The sequence below is a fragment of the Alexandromys fortis genome, unplaced genomic scaffold, assembly GCF_014885135.2.
Source record: "Alexandromys fortis isolate MF-2015 unplaced genomic scaffold, M_Fortis_MF-2015_v1.1 scaffold_16, whole genome shotgun sequence".
Taxonomy (NCBI): domain Eukaryota; kingdom Metazoa; phylum Chordata; class Mammalia; order Rodentia; family Cricetidae; genus Alexandromys; species Alexandromys fortis.
Window position 1 is genome coordinate 19,008,435 of NW_026067893.1, and position 24,598 is coordinate 19,033,032.

The window sequence follows — 24,598 nt, forward strand, 5'->3', positions numbered from 1 at the left end:
CACTAAGGCGGACTGGGCTTCCATGGAGTCCACCTTCTGTAAAGGGGTGTTTACAGTGGACCACTGCCCACAGTTTATGTTGCAATGGATGCTCTCACAAACCACCTCTTGCTTTATTCCATTTAATCCCAACTCATCCTCCAAGTAGGTGTTATTACTATTCACTTGACATGCAGGGAAAATTATGTTAAGAGGAAGGAATCTACCTTGTTTACATCCACTGTTACTGTGATTGAAGAAAAAGTCCTGCCCCTTGAACCTACTTTCCACAGTAAGGGCATCCTGACCACAAGCCTGAGGCTTGGTATAGGGTTAGTTAGAACATCAAAATGTGGGATAGTCATGCTAAAAGGTATCACCCAATGGCCAGTGTCCATATGAGCAGGGGATAGGGCAAAAATCAAAGCCTTTTCTCCACCTAGACCCACGGACACAGAAGCACTCTTTCAAGGACAAAATCAGACATCGCTATGGACTGTCCACTCCACTGAAGCCTTTCTTCTTAGAAGCATAGACTGATCACCTAAAAGTGCATACTTAGTACTGGTACTCAGTAATTCACTGACTTCTGTGCCAAGAAAACGCCTTAGGATGCCTGTTGAAGAAAGATTCCTGACCTTTCCTTTTGCACATTCACACCGAGGGTAAACAGGATGTCTGGAGGGTCCTGGGCGGGTGGTCTGCCACCCCACTGACATCCCCATGTCCAAGAAGGATGCAGTTTTTTCTTCAGCTCCTGTTCACTCTACCGAGTCAGCAACTTTTTATAGCATCCCCACTCAATTCAAGTGCTGGGCTGGCTGTGAGCTAACAATCACAACGTTGTGATTATTTGACCAATGATTATTTCCTCCCCCTCAGTGTATATAATTTTCCAGTGTTGCTCACTGGTATATTTCCAGAACCCCAATGACTGTCTTTTAAATGAATGAGTACATAAGATGTATGCAAGACAAATGGAACCCAGTCCCTGTCCTCAGTATGTTTAGAACTGGGTAGTAGCTGACCAAGTAAGAATGTGGACACAATAAAGACCTCTTGCTGTGTTATGCTAGAGGTATCCCAGACATGAGGTCACCACCTCCTCAGCAAGACTGAACCCAAACCATGTTAAGCAGAAACAAAATAGGGCTAGATCATCTGCACGAAACAAAGAATCTGTGTGCAAACAGTCAGATAAGTGTTGTCTTTTACATGGTCATTTTAGAAGTGAAAACAACCAATTCAGCATGTCTATGGATCCTGCACTCATGGAGAATGGCAGAAACAATACGGCAGATGGCAGAGCAAAAATATGCAAGTGGAAGAGCAAAAACATTTCCTAAAATTTGTTTATACTGGGTGTGGGCAGTCCTTCTGTCTATGTGTTGCTTTTATTAGTTAATGAATAAAGAAGCTGTTTCAGCCAGTGACCTAGCAGAATAGAGCTAGGCATGGAAAACTAAACTGAATGCTGGGAGAAAAAAAGGTAGAATTAGGGAGAAGCCATGTAGCCCTGCTAGAAACAGGCACTGGATGGAACTTTACCCGAAGATGAGAACCTGTGGAATCCTTCCAAACTAATATGGCTTGATGAACCAAGAACCCCTGAAAGGCTGCCGCCATAAACACACCTAAAAATTACTTTGCCCAACAAAAAGCAGGAAGCAGCTTGGAGAGAACTACAGCCATACTCCATAAATGATTGTTTATAAATGTTTGTTTACATTTAAAGGAGGATATGCTATAGAGATTTGCATTGGTATGAATATTGGTTTATTGACACAAATTTAAGGTCAATTTTGTTATATGTATATTTCTGCTCTTGATTAAGGTATTGTGTTTGTGTAGTTCATTTAAAAATGTAATGTATAATTAAGAAATACAGGGTAATATGTAATCATCTATAATAGTCAAGTTTGTAGTCATGTTAGTTAGGTTTTCTAGATATACAGAGATATGTTTCAGTTAGATATGTATTCTTCAAATCTTCCAGAGCTCTTTAGAATATGGCATTTAAAATGTTTTAAGAACTTAGGACTTTTTATGACAATGAGACACATCTGCTCCTGGAGAAAGAAGGCAGAGTCGGTGAGACACCATGGAGCCGCCAGATGAGAAAGATGCAAGACACCAATCAAAACCTTGCTCGTAGAGCCTCATGGTAAAATATAAAATAATAGAAATGGGTTAATTTAATATGTAAGAACTTGCTAGAAATACACCAGACTCATTGATCAATAAATGTTTTAAATAATATAGTTTCTGAGTGATTATTTGGGGTCTGAGCTGCTGGGCAGTCAGGAAATGAACCAGCAGCTTCATACAGCTCATACTAAACCTGTACAGTTTCTTCTTGCCAATGTTCCCTAAAAAACTATAATTGTATGACAACTATTTGCATAGATGTTATATTATATTGGGTTTTATGGGAAATCTTGAGAAGATTTTAAATATATAGGAATTATATCTCAGAACCTCGGGAATAGGTTCTATGCAAATATTACCCTTTGTGTATCATAAAGGGCTTGACTAGCCACAGATTTTTTTCTAAATGTAATTTTTTATTGATTCTTTGAGAATTTCACATTATACATCCAAGCTCCACTTATTTCCCAGTCCTTCCAAATCTACTATCTACCCTTGTAACCTCCCCACCAAAAGAAAATAAAAAATTAAAATGAAAAAATAAAAGAAAAAAGTCTTGCCACGCCTTCTGGGCAACGACCTGCTGCTCTCACACCTCACAGCTGCCGCATCTTTGGTCCTATCCTGTCACCCCTCTGCCTTTCCCGCCTCTCTATCACGTGTTCGTTCATCATAGTCATTCATCGTAGTGGCCTTGGGACCTGTGCTGTGTCATGCCATACGCCCTTTTGCCCAAACAGCTTTACTTGCAAATGTTCGCTGCAGTGAGTCCTTGGTCTAGTTCAAGGCTTCTGGCCTCTGCTACCCTATCAGTACTGGACCCTCACCAAAACTCCTCTCAGATAGCCTGCTATTGCCCAGAGTCACAGAGATCCTGTGACTAGGTTCCATAGAACTGGCCCCTTCACACCCTCCAGTTGTTCATGGAGGGGGTAGATGTTGGGGTGGGACAGCTCAAGGCCCTGGATCTGGGCCTGGGTGGTAGCTGAGTTGGTCAACCCAGGGCCTCCTTTGGGCCTCACCCTGCCCCTGCAAGGGGCGGAGCCAGCCATGCCCATACCACAGATTTTGATACTCAAAGGTGGGTGTCTTGGAACCCATAGACTCTGAGGGCCAACTGTGTATCTTACTCATTAACTTCTCAACATAGTTTAGTAGGCTGTGATGTGATGACCACACAATAAAAATGGTTCCAATTTTGGTTTCTTGTTTTAGATTTTAAAAACGTTCTCATACTCCATATCCACTCAACTGACCTTTGAACATTTCATTCCCAATATGTGATAGAACTCTTACTGAAATCAGCAAGGAACTTTAACAAATGACCAGCTTTTGTATGTAAAATGACCTTCATATAAAATCAATCAGCAATGTTTCCATATTCGCTTAAATGGCAGTAGCGGCTCCTGTGATATTATTACCTTTTATCTAATGAATGTCAAAGACCCGACTCCCTTTTGTCAAACAATGGAACAAAGCAGAAGCCCGGCAGATTTGAAGACCGCTGTGAGTGAAGGAGCCAGCCCTGACCACAGCAAACACGGGGAACACAGGGCGCAAGTGTTACCTTCTCAGCAGCGCTTTGCCCTGTGGTGCAATACTGAAGCAAAAAGGTCAGACCGAGAAGGCAATCACTTACTTTCGGAGCTGGTAAACAAATAGCAAAAGCAAGATGTCATGAGGCTTTAGCTGCGAGTGAAGTCTTGCCAGGAGAACCAATGCCACTAAACATTAAAGGCAAGAGACCACCATCAATGAGACAGCGCCAACTTCTATCCTGACAAAGCGGCTGCTGTACCCAGAACAATTGGGGTGAACTTGTGTGACAAACAGATGCCAACGGAACGCCCACGCCTTTCTACACAGCGAGTGACGTGGGTGGCAACAGCTTCAGAAGCAGGGCATGCATCTGACTTTCCCGGCTCATAGGTCATCATCTTCTCATCAGTAGAAGGACTGTATTTCAAAATGTGGGGTTCAGGACTTAACTTCGGCACATGTCACTGCATAGGTATACATATGTGTTCACTGGCCCACTCGTGTGAGATGTGCCCCTTATAGAAATGTTTATTATCTTTTCAGCTTGAACAGAAAACGGTGTATTTTAATGTATATATAAATCTACCACGTTTTTAAGTTAGACAATAAAGCAAAAATAATGACTGCATTACAAATATTTGTAATTTCACTTGCCTTAACATTTTCTGGCAACGGTTTGTTCTGGGTCAATCCCACAGCAATCAAAGCTATCACGGCCAAGAGAGAGAAGACACCGAGGATGATCAAGATGTTTTTGGAGCAAAATCTCTTCACCTTAGAATCTAAAATGAAAACCAAAACATGAGTAAGAAATCAATAAACAATAAATTTTCTTCCCTTTTTGTCTGGTTTTATTATGACTATCCAGAAACACCAGAGACATTAATATGAAGCCCTATTTGTATCCACCAGATAGTTGCAAATAATTGGAAACAATTGAAGAATAAGAAGTTTTTTCTGTACCATGAAGACCAAACCAAGCAGGTGGTATGGGAGGAAGAATGGGTAAAACTGGTGTGGAATGAGGAAGAGTATCATGGCTGCCTCATTTAACGGATCTGGTGTGTCTAGAAAAGATAAGTAACAACTAGCAGAAGACAGAATCACCCTCTTTATTCTTAAACTATACACATACACAAAAAAATATTTAATTTGCTAAAGAAAAAAAAGACACCAATCATATGTACACCATCAAACATCAAATCCCGCCACGGCAGAGCATGTTCTGGCTTGACACGCCTTTTGGATGCCATCACCTCTATATGGTAAGCTGGCAATCACCTTGAGACTGAGGGGTTTTGAACTCTTTCAACTGCTATTCCATTAGCTAATCCATTCTGGTTTTAGTCAGACCCTAGCAAAGGAAGTTTTCAAAGCTCCAGTAGAAGAATCACATAAAGTCACTTCACCTGGACTTCACTAGACCACACAGAGGACACGGATAGGAAGTGGAAGGTCCATGCACTCGGATGGCTCGACCTCGTCTTCAGTCAGTTTCTCCAGCTACCCTCAAACGTCTCCTTTGACTTTGGGGAAGGATGGGAACACATAACAGAGTCATCTTAAATGAGCTCGGTTCTCCAAAGAACTTTACCTCTCTCCAAGGGCAGAGTGAGAGCAAGAGAGATGAGAGAGAGAGAGAGAGAGAGAGAGAGAGAGAGAGAGAGAGGGGGGCCCAAGCTTCCCTCTCCCCACTTCACCTCTTTGTCAGCAGCAGCTGCCTGGGACTGGCATGGGAATTCTTCCTTATGCTCTTGAGCAGAAACCAGAACTCTTTTCAAAAGACTGTAACATGGGTGCCTAGTCTGTCCAATCCCTAGAGTCTTCAAGAAGTCTCGATGCATCAGGCCAAATGGTACAAAACTCAGGACAAAAATGCTAGCCATATATTACCTCTTACTTCCAAAGAAGGAACAGAAAATGAAACCCACAGCACTTCTCTCCTCTCTTCCTGAATAAACATGCGCCTTGTTTAGATATCTGCCTCCGCCAAGCTAAGGGACGGATCTGCTCACTTTGCGAGAGTGCACGCCCCTACCGATGAAGGTCTCCACCATGGGTAGACACCGAATCACCGCCCCGACCACCTGACATCTGCTTGAGCGAGACTAGCGGAAAAAGCAGAAACTTTCTCTCGTCTCACTGCCCTGTCTGGATGAGGTGGCAGACACTGATGGCAGAGCCGAGAGAGATAGGAGGAACCTGAGTCCTCAGGATCATTTAGAGATGCTAAGTTGACCAACCTGGAGCTCATCTTCCCATAAGAGAATTCTTTGACATAGTGCCAGGATACTAATTACCTGAAGCTAACACATCCATGTACAGATGCTGTGGCAGGAAAACTGTCCTCTTTGATAACAGAACTCTAGAGTCTGGGCGTCAGGAGGGATATCTGTGAGTAACCACCTTCTTCATTTCCAAAGCTTTGAAATTAAAACAGTGCTATCAAGCATGGACTCTGGACGATCAGGTACAATGTGGATAGGTAGCAATTTGTCGCTACGTGTCACTTTTGCTGTTTTCCCATTCCAGAGGCTGCTGACACAGTACTATCCGTACAGCTATTTCCTTCTCATGTGACAGTTTTGCTGACTCACTTTCCCACCACATCTAGTTAGGCATTATTCTTAGCAGCTAAACCACTACAATGAAAGAGATCACGTGATCTCTGCTCTTTAGACTTAGCCTTTCATTGAGAGACAGACAGACAAACCAAAAAAAAAGAGGCTACGTGAAAAAATGTTCCCAGGTTATGGTAAGTGCTAAGACAAAACTAAAACCAGGGAATGTGGTCAATTGATTGCTGCAGAGTTGGGGCCTGAGATAAATAAACTGTAGTACTAGATTATAGGCCAGGAAAACTTCCCTGATGTTGCAGTGAAGAACTAGGTGATGGGAAAGCACCAGCTATGAGATGGGATAGGAACATTCCAGAAAGAAGGCACAAGAACTGCAGAAGCTCCAACGTGGCAACAAGGTAACTTTTTTCTATGCAAATATTTGTTAATTGCTTTCCACATTTACTCTCACCTCCTCCTTCTTATGAAAGAAAAGCAAAAGAACTTAAATATACGAATTTTCCATGTGTAACTTTCAAAATCTTTACTACCAAAAATACGGCGGTTTGTTGCTCACGTCATTACCCCACAAGGAGTATCTGAGATGCTGTGTCTTCCACGGACTTCTCAAAAGCCCTAGCACAGGCAGGAAACCAGACATTTCACAGGAAGTGGTGCTAGATGTGGAGATCCAGGCTGGTAGAAAAGGGAAGGACGGGCTGCAGGGGGACCCCTGCTCAGCATGTTGAAGTCTCTGCGTTCAATTTCCAAGAGTGAAAAGGGGAAAAGGGTTTGGGGAACCACCTTCGTCACTCTTGCCTTTGGCCTGCAGCTCTTTCAGATCCGGTTTTACTAAAACAGTCATGTTTATTATGAAAACTCATACCGACTCTCTTCTGCAGAGGAAGCCACAGCTCACTGACACATGGGTGACAGAGGAGGTTTCCATCACTGGACATAGAGTGGTGTGTGTTTCCTTTGTTTTTGCTGGGTTTGTTTGTTTGTTGAGACAGGGCTTGCGTAGTGCTAGATGGGGCTCAGGTAGTGCCTGCTGGCATGCTGGCCTTGAACTTGCTGCGTAGTTGAGGATGACCTTGAACTTCTGGTCACCTGCTGTCACTGCCTGGGAGCTAGGTTTACAAGCCTGTGACATTTACCAATTTTATGTGGTACTGGATATCAGGCCCAGGGCTTATACATGCTAGGCAAGCCCTCTACCAACTGAGCTACATCCCTAGCCCATAACACAGTGCTTTTTAAAAGTTCGAAAAATGATTTTAGGGCTGGAGATATGGCTCAGAGGTTAAGAGCACTGACTGCTCTTCCAGAGGTCCTGAGTTCAATTCCCAGCAACCACATGGTGGCTCACAGCCATCTGTAATGAGATCTGGTGCCCTCTTCTGGCATGCAAGCATACATGGAAGGAATGTTGTATACATAATAAATAAATAAACTTTTTAAAAAAGAAAAATGATTTTACCAAAAATATCCAAGCACGAAATATCACTTTTCTCTTTGGTAATACTGGGAAGCTCAGAGCTGCCACCTTCCTCACTTCACAGGACAGGAAAACAGGTTTGTTTCTGTTTAACGTCAGAGACCCATGTACCAAGGAATAACTTCTACCCTTCATTTGACAGAAAGCTCTGAGAAAAGCCCAAATTTTAGAAAAATACAAACTAATTTCAAGCTAATAAGCTACAGAAAAAGAATCCCCGCTTCAATTTTTCAGTCTTGATCTCAGTTTAGAATATTATTATAGTAAAAACTCATAATTAGTTTATCAAAATGCCGCTGCAGAGAGAGGTCCTAGGATCTTTGTTATGTAATCCCGAAAAGATGATCTTTCAAACACTTTTCCGTTGATAAAAAGCTTTTTGATGTTGACAGATGTGACGAGCCTCAGGCAAAGGCAACCAAACATTTCCTCTATGGATCCCAGGGAACTGAGGGGGCTGCATCCGATCTCCTGGGGGCCGCATCCGGAGTAATCCTAGCTTGTCATGGGAGAAAACAGCACCCACAGACAAGTGCTGACGAGAGACAGAGACACTGTGGAGGCCTGTGTTTCCAGGCAGAGGTGGAACGCTTGCTCACGGTGTTCAGGGCCATGGTACAGTCTTACCCCCCTCCTTCCTGAGTCAATCTCTGCCCTGCCTCTGCCACTCTCCTCTTGGCCATCAGAGGACACACACTTAGGCCACAATCACGTTGGGGGGGGGGGTTGTGCCAGGTCCCTTGGATACAGCCACTCCCTTGCTCTTGACACTCCCGCCCCACCTGACCCAGAAAGCCCTTTCCGGGGGCTCCCACACTTCCTGGTTCCCTGTCAGAAATCATCTTTTGGATGATTGTAGAGATCTTCTAGAACAAGGAACTTCCTGACCAAGAATCTGTGGTAACTTCCTGTTGCCTGCTGTGTCCAAGATGACGATGACTGATATTTCAGCGCTATCAGCAGCATGCGCTCCCGGGGGCAGGAACTGTTTTTCTGGCTTGTTCACAGCTGTGTCCCCAGGGTAAATGAATGAGTGAATTTTGGATTCTCAGACTTTTTTACCAATATGACATTTTCTTCCCTTGGAATTGTATTCTTCTCGTTCTTCACCGAGTCTTTTTCTTTGTTGCCCCTACGTCAGGCTCAGTTGGAGGTTAAACTCCTTTCCTACCTTCCCCCCTCCTCTTTAAATTGCGTTCGTTTAGTGTGCGTGTATTTAGAGGTGCACGGGTGCCATGACACATGGGTGGAGGTCAGAGGAAAACTTGCCTGTGTCGGTTCTCTCCTTCCATGTAGGCTGTAGGGATTGAACTCAAGTCATCAGGCTTGGTTGCAGGTATCTTTTCCTGCTGCTCCGACTTGCAGGTCCCACTAGAGTCTGCCCTTGTGTGCTACCTTCTAGTAAGCACTTTTGTTTCAGAGTTCTACAGTTGTTGGATAGGCAGCTGTGCTTTGTTTGATCTTTCAATTAAGTGTTCAATAATCATTGAATACACCGCACTATGGGACTAGAATTGCCTGTGGCTCTGTGCTATAGTAGTGAACAAAGCACACACAATGTTCCCATGATCGTGGAGCTTATATTTCAGTGTGGAAGGAAAAGTAAGACAAAGTAGTAAGATTTGGAGGATGTTACATTGGTGTAGGAGTTCCTTTTGTTTATGTGTTGCTTTCATTGGTTAATGAATAAAGAAACTGCCTTGGCCTCATTGATAGGGCAGAACTTAGGTGGCGGAGAAAACAGAACTGAATATTGGGAGGAAGAAGGGCAGAGAGAGAGAGACGCCATGGATCCGCGGCCGGAGGTAGATGTGCTGAAACTTCTGGTAGGCCATGACCTCATGGCGATACACAGATTAATAGAAATGGGTTGAATCAAGATGTAGGAGTTAGCTAATAAGAAGTTAGAACTAATGGCCAAGTAATGTTTTAATTAATACATTTTCTGTGTGATTATTTCAGGTGTAAGCTAGCCAGGTGTCCAGGACAAACAAGCCTCTCTCCATGTAACATTACATAATTATAAGTTCTAAAAAAAAGTACAAACAGAGAAACAGAGGAATGAGGCAACCCAGGAAGACTTTGAGGTGACCTTGAGAGAGTCAAGAGGATCAGAACATTTAAGCAGCTGTGTAGGAAATAGCTCCAAGGCAGGATGGGGCCTGGCCAGGATGACAGTGTAGTTGGGAGAGAGATGAGAGGAGGAATGGCAAAACACAGTCAGAGGGGTAAGAGGGGAATTGCTCATAAGACCTTGGAGGTCCCAGTAAGGTCACTGCCCAACTCTGAAATATATGACATATTCCAGAGCCATTTGTATGATTTATGTTCAACAGTTTAGAGGTAAACACAGATCCATCAAGGGCTGTTGAAGTCCTTGGGGCTTGAGGATGTGGTCATCATAAGGATGTAGTCATGTAGGGCAACATTTCCCTGCTTCTTCTTCTTTTTTTTAATACAGCATGAGCCTACTTCAATAGGTCAGGCTACACAGCCAAGTGTGGCCTGACCAGGATCTATCAGATGCAGCTTGGTCCAAAACAGTCAAGCAGGTACATCCAGGAATAAGTACCATGAAGGAATAAATATCATGAAGTCTTCTCAACATCTTCTGTGCTTTGCTAAGAGAGGATCTCAGGAGGAGTCGGGGCTAAAGTCACCAGAATCTCCCAGCAAGAAGCCAGCTCCACAGAGATGCTCAGACTGGGGCTTGCCTGTGCAGCCCTTCTGAGGGCCCTTCTTAACCTTGTGTCAAAATGGGCAGTGGTATGACACCGGCTTCACAAGGTTGCTATGTAAGATGCAGTGAGCTCATGACATAACCCACACTTAAGAACTCTAGGGCCCAGATTTAAGCTTTACTCTTCTAAATAATAATGCATCTACCACAAACGAATCCACCTACTCCTATGAGAAAATATACTGTCATTTATCAGGTAGATAAAACTTTCATAAGTTTCCTAAGCCTGCCCCAACAAATGACCACAGACTTGGTGGCTTAAAACAATAAAAAGTTCTCACAATTTTAAGGACAGGGTCAAAAAATGGGGTGTTGGCAGGGTCACAGTCCACTCCAAGGCTCAGTGGGAGATGCTTTTTTTGCCTACTCCAGCTCCTCATGATTCCTGCCATTCCTTGGCATCACTTGAATTCCTGCCTGTCTCCTCACATCCCCTTTCTAGTGTGAATCTGCCTGTCAAACATCTGGCTTTTCTCTTACTAGAACATCAGTCTCTGGCCTATTTTTACCTCTAATCTTCTGTATTTGAGACACAGTCTATATAACTCTCGCTATGCAGAGCTCATGACTGGTCCTGAACCCTCAGAGACTCACCTACCTCTGCCTCTTGGGTCTGAGATTAGAGGTGTGCATGACCATCCCAGCTTGACCTATTTTTAGATGAGGAATGGCATCGGCTCAAGATCTTTAATTAATGGGCTGGGAAATGGTTTGGTCCATCATGTGTGCTGTGCAAGTGTGAGGACCCAAGTTCAGATCCCGAGTACTCATGTAAAAGCCAGGCACAGCATGGCGGCGCACATCTGTAACCCCACCATGGGGGGATTGGGGTGTGTGGAGATAGCAGAATCTCTAGAGTTTGCTGGACAGCAAATTTGCCAAATTGGTGAGCTCCAGATTAAGTGAGAGACCCTGTCTCCAAAATCTTATACGGTGCTTGGGATATCATGTCATACGTAGCAGCAAATTTCATCATCCAGAAATGGAAGCAGCTAGTACCAACAATGACGGGAGAACAGCCTAGACTGCTCTGACAATACAGCCAATGTTCTACACTTTACTATTGCAGAATCTTTGATGCAGACCCTGAGAAGCTTTACAGTTTGGTGGCAAAGACCGTGATTAGCCAGGCTGTCTGGGGATGTGCTCAGTCATAAATGTTACAAAAGGCAGAACAGGGATTTGATTTGAATCTTCTGATGCCACCCCAATGCTTTCCACTGCCTTCCTGCACTAGAGATCTACAGACATTGCTCGGTGTCAACCAGCCTTGGGTCCCAAGTTTCATTCAGTTGAGAAGACCTTACTCTGTTTTATATCCCTCACATTCCTCCAATCACTCCACGTGCAGTTCAAGGATAAAGTAGTAAACTTGGTGTGTATGTGGGGGGGGGGGACTCCTGCTGAAGTTTCACTTGGTGAAGGCAGCACAGATTCTGCTGAAAATGAACTTCAGGGGCTTGATTATGATCAGTCGGTTGAAGGACAGACGGCAAAAGGAAAGGGAAGGGAAGGGAAGGGAAGGGAAGGGAAGGGAAGGGAAGGGAAGGGAAGGGAAGGGAAGGGAAGGGAAGGGAAGGGAAGGGAAGGGAAGCAACATGACAATGAGCTAAGAGACACAAAAAGACAAAGACAGAGAATATGCAGGAAGGGCAGGGGTGAGGATGAGGCTAGCAAAGGAGACAGGAACCGAGTACTGAATGATTAACTCTGTGCAGTGCTGTTTTCCAGGGTCGAAGCTCACTGATCTCTTGAACCTTAGCCCTCTGAGAAGTAATTACTGGTTTGTATTTGAGCTCTAATTAGCCGATTCGTCTTCTCAGCTCACAGCTCTTTAGTTGGAAAATAAGTATATTTATCTTAACCGAGTCTGGCAGATGCTCTGAGGATGAGTTCTGGCCAGGGAACCTGGCTGGGGACAATCAGGCAATGAGGACGGGACAGCGTACAGAACAAGCTCTGCTGAAAAGCAGGCTCAGGAAGGCTAGGCTGCCCACTCAGCAGCCTTGTGTGATGTGCTCTTGTCCAATAGCCAATGTTACTGACATGGCATTTGATGGTGCCTGGCTTTGCAAATGCTAATGTCTGCAAACTCAGATGCCAACAGAGTTCTGAGCAGGGGAAGCAAGGAAGCAAAGGAGTCCTCCCTCCCCCCACTCCTGTCCTCCCTTCTTCCCACCACAGCACCCACTCTCTTCACCCACTCCCCTTCCAGCTCCCCCTGAGTTCATTCTCCCACAGCTTACAATTGAGCATAAAAGGTCTTTGTGATTAGCACGGAATCCCCATGTTTAAGGGTAGGGTTGGCAGGCAGGAGGGCTGTTTCCGGCAAAGTGATGTCACTGAGTCTGCACACTGGAATTCCCTGTGTCCTAGCCAAGAGGCATAACAATCCGAGGACTCTGCACATGGCTTGCACCAAACAAGTCTTCTCCACATCTGAAATCAAACAATTGTGCCCCGGGGACTCTAGTCTTTCTCAGAAGCAGCTGTATATGTCAACAAGCTGCGGTTATTTGCCAGCATACACACACACACACACACACACACACACACACACACACACACACGCACATACACAAATACACACACACATACACACACACACAGAGAGAGAGAGACAGACAGACAGACAGACAGACAGACAGACAGAGACAGACAGCCACTGAGAAAATCCTTTCTGGTTATGCATCAGGCCCCTGGGCAACAGTGGAACCAGCATGAACTAACTCACACAGACTATGTTGCTCTGGTGGGCTTTTCCCTACATATTACACGTGGAAATTCTCTCATTCCTGTTGCCTCATGTTTTCAGCCATTAGGCACAAACTAGAGCCTGCACAAAAATATTAATGTGGAGAAAATAGACTGTAAACAAAATTAAAGTGATAAATCCAGGCAAATGTTTTCAACACTATCAAATATCTTGTTTCCTAATAGAGTAGATGTTAAAATCATTAAGAAAATCATTGGCCAGGTGGTGGAGCGCACGCCTTTAATCCCAGCACTCGGGAGGCAGAGGGAGACGGATCTCTGTGAGTTCAAGGCTGGCCTGGTCTTCAGGGAGAGTTCCAGGACAGGCTCTAAAGCTATAAAAAGTATTGAAAAACCAAAAAAAAAAAAGAAAAGAAAAAAAAAGAAAGAAAGAAAGGAAGGAAGGAAGAAAATCATCAACCCAGCTAATAGAAAAGTAGAAAAAGAATATTAATAGGTAATTTAAAGAAAAGAAAATACATAAGATACATTATTTTCAACATGAGGAATGTTTGAAATGCTTTAGAATTATCTTGCATTAAAAGGATGACAGTGGAACCAGAGTGGTGGCACATATTTTTATTCCCAGCACTCAGGAGGCAGAGCAGGTAGATCCATAAGTTCAAGTCCAGCCTGGTCTACATAGCAAGTTCTCAGCCAACCAGGGCTATATAGTAAGGTCCTGTTTTTTGTTGTTGTTGTTGTTGTTGTTGTTGCTGTTTCTTTGTTTTTTAAAAAGGAAAAACAAAAAGGAGAAAAATATGTAGATGAAAAGAAGATATGCGATATCTCAGTAGAATTTTTCATACTTTTGTAGATATGTACCTTCTAGAGTGACCCCCAAATTTAAAATACTGTCGGTATTCAGAGTTGATCAGATAAGGAACAGCTGGAACACATACATTATTTCTGGGGATACAACATGACACAGCCAATTTGGAAAAATATCCAGCAGTTAGCTATGAAACTAAATATAGGTGGCCTCCATGCCTCCAGGGTTTGCACCTGAAAACTCAATCCATTGTAGAAGATATATATTTGAGAGAATAATTGCATCTAAACTAAATATGTGCAGACTTTCCCCTGCCATTGGTCCCTAACAACACAGTATAACAACCACAGACCTAGCCCTTACCTTGCACCGGGCACTGTAACTAACGTAGGAGGCTGTGAGGCGTACGGAGGATGAGCACTGTATCACTTCAATCCACCTGGTGCCCCAGACTGAACCAATACTCCAAGGAAACGGATAGAGCTCTAAGTGTTTACTCTACCATCAGGAAATCCCACTCTCAGGAGTTTACCCCCAAAGTACAGATGATTCCATGCAAAGACCGGATCCACACCTTTCTGAGAGCTTTATTTGTAACCATAAAAAATAAAAAAAAATCCAATTGTCCACCAACTGGTGACTGTGTAAATTATGTTACAACTACACAATTATTTTCAGCAATACAAAAGGAATACACTAGCGATAAATGCAATCGTATGGGCTCATCTCAAACGCACGGTGCTAAGTGATGTTATAGAATTTATATAACTGGAGCAAGATAATAGCCCTTTAGCTGTTTCCAGCCTCTGGCACTGAACACCGTACCCATGTATCCTTTCGTAGCCTTGTGGACATACTGGGAGGTTAGATTTCCACACTAAACGTCAAAGTCATAGGCTGAATGACTTCATTCTAATATCAAAAAGGTAAAATTAGTAGCACAAAGCAGAGCACTGAGCAAAGGCTCAGGATAGGGGCCGGGGATTCACTCTGCTGAACCACAAAGGTCTTGTGATGATGGAAATACTCCTATCCTGTTTGTGGTAATGGCTAGATAACTGCATACATATTTATCAAAATCCATATTAACTGTACATCTAAAAGGAATAACAGTTAGTACAGGTTCAGTAAGGAAATTTTATGAAAAATGACGAAAGCCGAGCATAGTGGTTTGAAGTTAATCCACTTGAAAGCAATCTGATAATGACCAATACAACAGATGAGAATGTCTTCTACCACATTCGCCCACACTTAAGAAAAATTGTGTTTAGTGCTATGTCTTGGAAAATTTACCAAATTTAGACTATGACTATGAAAGCGGTACTGTACAACTACTATATCCAGGATAAAGAAAGACTATATGAACACATTGGGGATAGGGCCAGCTGCACGGACTAGAGAGCGAGAAGGACCTAAATGCCCTGGGAGAGAAGTCACAGCTGAGCCATTATTCCAGCCCTGACCAGATCAATTTTTCCATAAAGAGGAAAAGGAACCGGTTAGCTATTGCTGCTAAATGCGCACTACAGCTTACATGCCCAGCTTTCAAAGGTCGCTTTCACAGAATTCTCTTTCTTTCTGTTCCACAAAGTGCAGTAGATTGTCGGTCCCTCTAAACCCAGAGGCCATGTGAGGTACAGTTTTTGAATGGACTGGTGATGCCTAACGCGGTCTACCTGTGACTACTCCATGTAGAATTTATTCTTAATGCAATGAGGTTATACATAGCTATGAACCATAAAATTAAATCAGTGTAAGCTAGAATAAGAATCTGTAGCTTAAAAAGTAGGTTCACATGTATAGGTAAGTAGACTGTATATTTCTGTTCATTTTCTGTTCACAGAGTTGTATAATAAAATATGATTGCTTAAAAAAAAAGAAGAAGAAGGCCAAGAAAAGACAACACAGAGACCACATGAATGACAGGGAGCTCCACCTCTGGCTTCCCGCTCACACTCAGATTCCTGTGTCCTCACTGACTCAGGCTCACGCAGGTAGGAAGGGAGTCAGACCAAAAAGTCCCCTTGGGAGGACCAAGAGAGACAAGAACGATTTCTCCCTGTTGCTTTCCTCTGGAACTACAATGAGGTTCTCAGTGGAAGGAAGTGAGTCTCCACCTCAGCAAAAGCTCACGACGACACCGACCGACACCGCGTCGACCCGAGGAAATGAGTGCCAGTCGGGATGGAATTATTTAGAGACTCGTAAAGGCCAAACGACTATGAGAAACACACTTGAGTCAAAGAGGAACATTTTCTTCCAGCTTCTGGGAAAATCTGTCACCTAGAACTGACCTTTAGGATGACAAATTGGCAGAACTATCCTTAAGGTCGGGACAGTGAGCCAAGACAATACTTGGATGTCAAAGGCAACACTGGACCCACCCTCCCCCATTCTCTCAGAATTGAGTGGGGTGAGGTCACTGTCCCACAGAGCTTTATATGGTGCTGTTCCAAACCAGCAGTGAGCTAATTCCTGAAACATCAGGGCTTACAACTCTAACTCCTTTATCTCTTGGACTTTAGTTTCTATTCTTCTCATGATGAGCATTCCCAAACTCCAGAGCCCTCCAGACCACCTGCACCTCAACCCATCAGCTCCTGCCCCGCTATTCACGCCCAAGTTGCTCACACAAATATCACGCACAGTCTTGTGATACTAAGTCCAGTGGGTATATTTCAGCATTTATAGTTCCTGCAGAATTGACACAGTTGACTTCTTAAACTCTTCTTTCTCGGCTCCCATGATGCCAGACTCCTAGAGCAAGCCTCCTCCTCTGGTCCATGCTTGTTGGGTCTTTGCTCTATATCTATGAATGGCTGCCCCACAGGGTTCTTCCCACTGTATATGCATGGTGCAGACTGAGCGGTGATGGCTTCTAAGTACCTATGGGATAACTTCCTAATCTCAATGATTACAACTCCCCAGTCTCAATGACTGTGACTCCATGGTCCCCACCACTAGCCCAGGCCGTTCTCCTGAGCTTTGGATTTATGGCACAGCCACCCCCCCCCTCCCCCTCTCTCTCTCTCTCTCTCTCTCTCTCTCACACACACACACACACACACACACACACACACACACACATCTGCTTCAGGGTTCTGCAGGCAAACTCACCATGCCTGGAAGTAGCCTTCTCTCTCTAACTTAATCTTTCTACAGAATCTGTTCATTGAGTCCATTACCCTTTCTCCCCATATCTTTCTAGAATCCACAGTCTCCCTCAAAACTCTAGTCTTTTTTTAAATTTTACTCAGTAAATATTTCTTAAGTTTATTTTTTTTTAAATTTCTTCCCTAGGTTCCTATAGCAGCTTTTGTAGGGGCCCTAACAAGTCTATGCAATTTCGTTTCCAAGCTACCCCTTGGAAGCCAGCACGGTAATCTAAAATGGCAAAGCTACAAAATAAAATACAAACATTTTTCTTTTTGAGACAGGGTCTCACCATGTAGCCCTGGTAGGCCTTGAACTTAGTATGTAGACCAGGTTGGACTTCAATTCACTAAGGTCTACTTGCTTCTGCCTCTGCCTCCTGAGCCATCACACCTAACTAAATCCAGACTCTTTTGATAACAATGTTAAGGCTACTCTGGCATTTAGCTATAGAAGTCGAGGCACTTAACATGTTAGGCTCTGAAATTAGGCTCCTTTTCTCTATAAACATGCTTGCTTTGTAAAAGAAAGTTTTCTATTTCTATCTCCTCTCTAAAACATTCCCTCCAGCCCCTTCTTTTTAAAATTCATCTCCAATGGGGAAATGAAAACAGTGATGGTCACTTATGTGTAATGGCTCCAAGAAGTCTTCCCAAAAGCCCTTATTTGCTGGCCTCAGGGTACTCCTACCACAGTGCCACAGAAACCTTTAGCCAGAGTCAGTCTCTACTTGAGTCTGGATATCATAAGAAGCTTTTCAGTGCCCAGCAAAGCAATGGCCAGCAGCACATTCAGTAGGATAAATGAATGGATGAGGTTAATCTGGATTTTCAGTATGCAATGATTCCCGTAGAAAAGAGACAGAGATTGCTTTGACCGTCCCAAATGTGCTTTAACTTCTCAGCCCAGAGGTTCTCTTTTTAGTGAGCTGCCATGCAAGCCCAACTTTAGTCTGTGTGTTTTGTAGGAAGCAAGGGAACAGATGTTTGGGTAATAAATCCCAAACCTGAATCCCAAGGCTTAGTCATGCACTCCACCGGATATGTTTTCAATGAATTACCAACAATAAGAGACTTAAATTCCACGTTTATAATTGAGAGAACTGCACCATAGCTGGCCATTCTTAGCAAACATGGCTAATTTTGCTTTGTTTCTGAGAATCAGTCATCCGGTTGAAGACCACATTTAAGTAGCAATGCACCCTTGCCTATATGTAACTACATGAGGGAATCTCAACCCTGCCTGTTATTAGGAAGTTACTTAATCTTTCTAAATCTTCATTTTTATATTAAAAAGTAAAGCTATTTCCTACTTTGGCAAGCTGATAAGAAGAGAGAGTAAGCTTTATAAGAAAAAGGGTGATTATCATGAGCTGTGTAGTCCTGTGTCTATCACAATTCGCACAGAACTCTGCCCAGACATATGCATGGGTCACCTTTCTGATGCCCCCCACCAACTTGTCCTTTCAGCTTGGATTCCCCACAAGCAACTCAAGCATATCCCGTCGAAGAGAATTCAGCTCAGCTCCCTACCAAACTTGTTCTTCCCTGACACAAAGGAGAACAGCAGCCCCCTCCACCCCTCTCCCACCTCCACCCTGTCTTTTCACATCCACACAACTTGCTCCCTCAGCAAATGCAGCATAGTTCTTTGCTACATCCCAGGGGTCTAGTCCCCAGACATTCCAATGCCATGGATCCCTCTTCAGCACTCCACCGCTTTCTTTTCCAACCACAACATCTGCCTAGGCCTGGCTCCTGATTGGTCTCTGCATCCACTCTTTCCTCTCAACAACATGCTTTTCAGCTGCAGATGAAGGGACCCTTTCATCTGTGTCCATCTGTCTGCACACAACATATTAGTTTTAGAACACATCATATGCCCCACTGTTCTTGGTAAAGCAGAACAAGGAACTTAATATAGCCCATAGGCCCGAGTTTGGCCCATCCCTAGCCCCATCCATAGTCCCATCCCTATCCTCTATCCCTAGCCCCATCTCTAGCCCCATCCCTAGCCTCTATCCCTAGCCTCTATCCCTAGCCCCATCCCCTCTTATCGTTATCACCTTCCCTTCATTCTGTCACTCTCTCTTCAGGCCATGAATCACCGAGTTGCCCCTTTCCAGAGCATCCCAGCACGATGTGTTTTCTCAGCCTGGAACATTCATCTCCCACCCTTTTGCTTAACTGTTTTCTATTCTTCCCTCAAATTCCAGCTGCAAACTGCTTCCTCAAGCATTCTTCAGATGTTCCTTCTCTAACCCCCTCAAAGCAGTCCAAACTTCTTCACAGCACACAGCGTAATCTAATCGTTTACTTTCCTGTGTAGATGTGTCATTAAAGCAATATTTCCCAGATCTGCTCTGCAAGAGATTCGTGCAAGAACTTTAGAAAAATATCAATTCTGGGATCCCACTCAAATGAATTAAATCAGAATTGAGGCAAAGGCCTGGCGGGGGTGGGGAGGGACTCCCTGGGATATCTAACATGCAGCCACAACTGGGAACCACCGGTTAAAAGGTCAAGAAGACGGCTGGAGATGCAGGTCAGAAGTGAAGCTCTTACCTGGCATGTACAAGGCCCTGAGTTTGAGTCTTACTGCCTGGAGAATCGTGACTGCTTACCCTGCTGTATCCCAGGGCCAAGCACAGTTCTGCTCAGAACCACCGTGTTTGTTTTGCTGCTATCGCTGATACAGCTGATATTAAGATTGGCATGCCTGATGGCTTTCTTGGTCTATCTTGCACTTCTGGGACTCCTTACTACAAAACTCAAAGTAATTAAAATAGTAGCAACCAAATCATTTCATTTTCTAGATTTATTTATTTTTATTTTATATGTATGGGTGTTTTGCTTGCATATGTATCTGTGTACCAGGTGTGCCTCGTGCCCACAGAGGCCAGCAGGGCACATCAGAACCCCCGGAACCATAGTTACAGAAAACTATGGACAGCCAGGTGAGCTCTGGAAACAGAATCCAGGTTCTGGACTAGCAACAAGTGTTCTAGTCCCCCAAATCACTTTCTTAAAATTCGACCCATTTCTATTTCCCTGCCGACACAGAGTTTTGACCTATGAACAGTGGCCTATAACCTTTGCGATAGAGTATTTTCATAGTAAGATGAACCAGATTACCACACATTTACAACTCCAGTTCCCAGCACGCCTGTGTCTAGCTCTGTAGTAGTGCTCTCGGAGGCTTCAGCAATGATGCTCTAATTTTGTGAGGATGGGAATTAATTGGGTTGACCTCCCCCTTGTCATTCTGACCTCACTCCTCTTTCTCAGTTCTCCCCACTACATCACATGAACTCCTTTATCAAGCAAATGTGACCTCTGCTCTCCAATCCGGCTCAGTGGCCAGGACTGAAGGGTCATCTGCATGTAGTTTGCACTATTCAGACCTACGTCAGAGGGTGAGCCCCAGAAAACCCTTCCTCTAAAGACAGAGTCAGAAATCCAGCTCTCGGCCACCAGACCCATCTAAAGGGTTGGGAAAGCAAGGACTGCTGGCTCCTTGGGGTTTCTGATTCTGCAAGTCTTAGGTGAAGCCAAAGTGTCTGCGCTTCTGACAAGGTGCTGGGTGATGATGGCGATGTTGGGACCATACTTTGAAAACCATCCAGTTCACCGTACGTTATAGCCACGCCTACCTCGTCAATGTTACGTCATGCATTATCTCCTGCATACATAGAGAAATATTGCCGACAAAGAGCTGCACAAATCTAGATGGAGACCGATGTATATCGATAGAGAGGAGGGCTGATGAAGCCTTCCAGAAGTACAGGGGATAAGATTACTGAATTTATTCTTTCTGTCTTAAAGTACAGTTATGAGCCTTTTCCTGTGGTTCAAGAGGGGTTTTTCTTTGCACTATTTTTGTAAAGCACCCCAACTCGCCTCCATGCTTCTCCATTTAGAAGAAGAAATTGTGAGGGTATGTGAGGCCAACAAGCCTCAAGTCAGTTCCTTATTAGGTAATTTCCTCAGTCGTTGCTAGCTCACTTTTAAGAGGCAGCCCTGTTCCCCTTCCCTGAAGTCAGCTAGCTTACTGAAATCACTCTGGGCATTGCTCATCAAGGTGGGAGGAAGGCTGAAGTATCCGGAGGCGGGGAGGTGCAAGAAGCCCTTTAGTGAGGAAAGGACTCAAAGGCAACTCTTAAAAGCATGTAAGCCGCGAACAGCATCCTGGAAAGACGCTGGTCCAAGTATAGCCAAAGCTCTTGGGTTGGATTAAACAGTTGCGGGAATATGGATGTCTCTGCCTTGGAGTACCACATCACATCAAAGTGATGCTCTCAGATGGCAGGGCAGTCACCAGGACAGCGGAACTCTCCCTGCACTGCCCTCTTCTGAGCCTATGGCGCACTCTCCAGGAGTGCTGGCAGACATCCCAGCTTCCCAGCTCTGATCTGGTTGTACTATTGCAAAGCCCACATCCCAGGAGAACTCCCAGGAAGACGTACCCATCTTCTGTCCCACTCACTCTGTACCAGCCAACCCAGGTTCACCCCAGTAACTGGCCAACCTCGTAGGCACCTCCTCTGAGTTCCCTCCTGCTGGCTCTGGCTCTTGAGTCCCCTCTGCTCTGTCCTGAGTTCAGGTGCAGCCTGACTTTACTACCATAGTGAGACTTCCTTCCATTCAGACTTTTAAAGTATCCCATGAATGGCAGTTACCTTCTTTCAAATGGAAAGGATTCTTAGTGTTCCCTCCCTCCAGGAATCCCCAGCACAGACTGCACAGAAGAATACCCAGGGACTTCCCCAGTCCTTCCCAGGGCAGAACCTAGGCAATGGTCGAGCCTAATGTCTAGTGAGCGGCTGGGTTGCAGCAACTGCTGCCACAATCCGTTGCTGAAGAACGCTTGAGTACTAAGTTTTAACCTCTGCAGGGCATTCTTCCCTATGGGACACAGCATTTCAAAGTCACCCAGACTAACAACAGATACCTGTAATTGTTAGGAAACTCTGATTTTGACACAAGTCTAGTTTCCTTCTAACCTTTACCAACAGACCCAGCTCTAGACCACCAAGCAATTTACAATGTGTTCATTTTATATTATTTTTTCAAGACTTCAAAGACAGCCAGTATGTGCACCTCAAGTTTCCTGTCTTCAAACCCCAAACCCCCAGTTCATGGTTTTCCGATATGTCACCCTAATCACATTCCGGTCCGTGCCCACTAGCTTGTTAGCCACCCCATCAAAACCTACAGATGTGGCTGAAGCTGATGCAGGCGAGGTGTTGGTATTACCCCTCTCATCTGCAAACTGAAAGCTAACACCAATGTGGCTAGTTATTTCAGGTATTTGAGCTGGTATAACTTTCATATCCCCCACCACCACCAATGATCATCAAGTCAAGATCCTCCCCTCAAGTACCCATTTTAAATGTCAGCCCCACCCCCATCTCCAAAGCCTACAGCAACTCCTTTCTTTATGTCTCACTGAGTGCTTCCTATTGTTGGCCAATTTGCTGCCCGTGCTTGTGGCTCCTCCTCCAATCCATATTTCTCTAACTCACTCAAACACATCATGAAAGATCCTGCCATACATCTTCCTCAGACTGGAGTAAAATCAAAGAATCTCCAGATTTGCTTCTTTTGATACCAACAGCAAAAGGTGTTGTAGGAGGGAAAGGGGGGAAGAAGGGGCAAACCCTCAGAATACTGACAACCGCTGACAATAGGTAACAGCCCGCAAGTCTTTCATACCAGCCTTGTTTTTGTTTGAAATTCTTATAACTAAAAAACCTTTTAAATCTCTTGTTGAAATAAAATATATTACTTCTATGAATTTGAGAGACTGCCAAGTTTCTTAATCTATACCCATATTATGGTAATTTGTTCCAAGCTGATTTGGTGAACCCAGGCCAGTATCTTTTCCTAGTGGTAAAGAGTCTTCTATATTCATTCACATATTTTCCTAAACATCAAGCTAAACATTAATGGGGAAATTTTCTCAGTCTTTTCTCATCAATCTTTGTGGTATAGATTATAAATCTTTAGAATCCAAAGGGCATACACAATTTCTGGAAAGTTCTACTTGTTTAGAGACTTCCACAAGCCCCGGCTCTGAGTTTGATCATCACAACCCCTGGTGGCAGGGGAGAATAAACCCTGGGGGAAAAGGTGTCCTTGACTTCCAAGTGTGCTAGCTGTCCTCTGACCCCCTGACCCTTCCCCCAACACTCAATTATTGTGCTAGTTCAAGAGTCACACGAGAAAAGGGAACCTCGATTGAAGAACTGTCTAGATGGGACTGTATGTCTGTGGGGCACTGTCCTGATTGCTGGAAGGGCCCAGCCCACTGTACGACACCTAACCAAGTGGCTCAACGCTATATGAGAAGGTTAGCTGAGCGTGGGCAAGCCAGAACGAGCTAAGGAGCAAACCAGGAAGCAACTTGGTTACTCCACGGTTCCTGCCTTGAGTTCCTAACTTTCCTCAGTGATGGATGTGACCTGGAAGCATACATGTAAATAAACCCTTTCTTCCCCAAGCTGCTCTTGGTATGGTGTTTCTCAACAGAAAGCTCACGCTGTCCGGACTGGGATGATTTTCCTACGTGAACGTGGGAACCTTCTGAGGTTCTAGTTCCTCTGACTTTTTCCCTGCCTCATCTGCAGCGGATACTTATCCCGAGTGGTGCTGGAAAGAATCCTCCTAGACTTTAAACAGTCTTGTGAACTATTTGCTGTCTCCTTCCCCGACCACACAAACCGCATTTTATAAATGTCTCGTTTACTGCTATGGTTTGGCATCGGTTGCTCCTCCAAAAGTCCGTGTGTTGGGACTGTGGTCCCCGGTGTAGTAACATAGGAACTTGTCAGAACCTTTAGCAGGTGGGGCCTACTGGGAGACCATAAGTCATGGGCACCCTGTTCTTAGAAGGGATTAGGTTAGTTCTCAGGGGGACCTACATAGTTCTCAGATTTTTATAAGGAGCCCAGGCCTGGCCCACAGAACTCCCTGAATTGTTGCTGTTGTTGTTGTTTTAATGGAAACTTAATGGCTCCTATGCTGTGCGTGTCACTGATGTCCACTGTGGTGTAACGTGTGAAAGGATCCTCATTAGTACTGAGCAGATACAGACACCATGTGTCAGTTCCTTTACCACTTTATGGGCAAGGAGGCGTGGGACAGACTCTCGGGAGCCCAGGGAACTCACTATGTAGCCAAGGATGTGTTTGAACTGATTCTTCTGGGTCTAGCGTCACAAACCAGTAATCCTAGAGACATGCTGACCCCTGGGCTTAGCTACTCAGCCATTCTAATCTAAACAGTGAGCTCTGGGTTCACTGAAAGGCCAAGTTCAGAAACTAAGGTAGAGTCTGCTGCTGGAGAGACGGCTCAGGAGTTAAGAGCATTTGCTGTTCTTGAAGAGGATCTGAGTTTGGTTCCCAGCACCCCTATCTCAGCTGGCTCACAACCACCGGTAATTCCAGATCCAGAGGA

The 24,598-nt window shown here is 44.4% G+C and overlaps 1 protein-coding gene across 2 annotated transcripts in view; it reads right to left on the reverse strand.

Moving 5' to 3' along the window:
• Entpd1 (ectonucleoside triphosphate diphosphohydrolase 1) overlaps positions 1-24,598 on the reverse strand; it is an 82,914-nt gene that overhangs the window by 27,431 nt on the left and 30,885 nt on the right. The window contains exons 1-2 of one of the 2 annotated variants that reach the window (XM_050147438.1): positions 5,967-5,985; positions 4,321-4,448 (exon numbers count right to left, since the gene is read on the reverse strand). In XM_050147438.1, coding sequence (XP_050003395.1) covers positions 4,321-4,448; positions 5,967-5,985 — 147 coding nt within the window. Of the gene's footprint in view, positions 1-4,320; positions 4,449-5,966; positions 5,986-24,598 lie in introns of those variants that run through there. The other variant, XM_050147444.1, reaches the window with a different exon arrangement.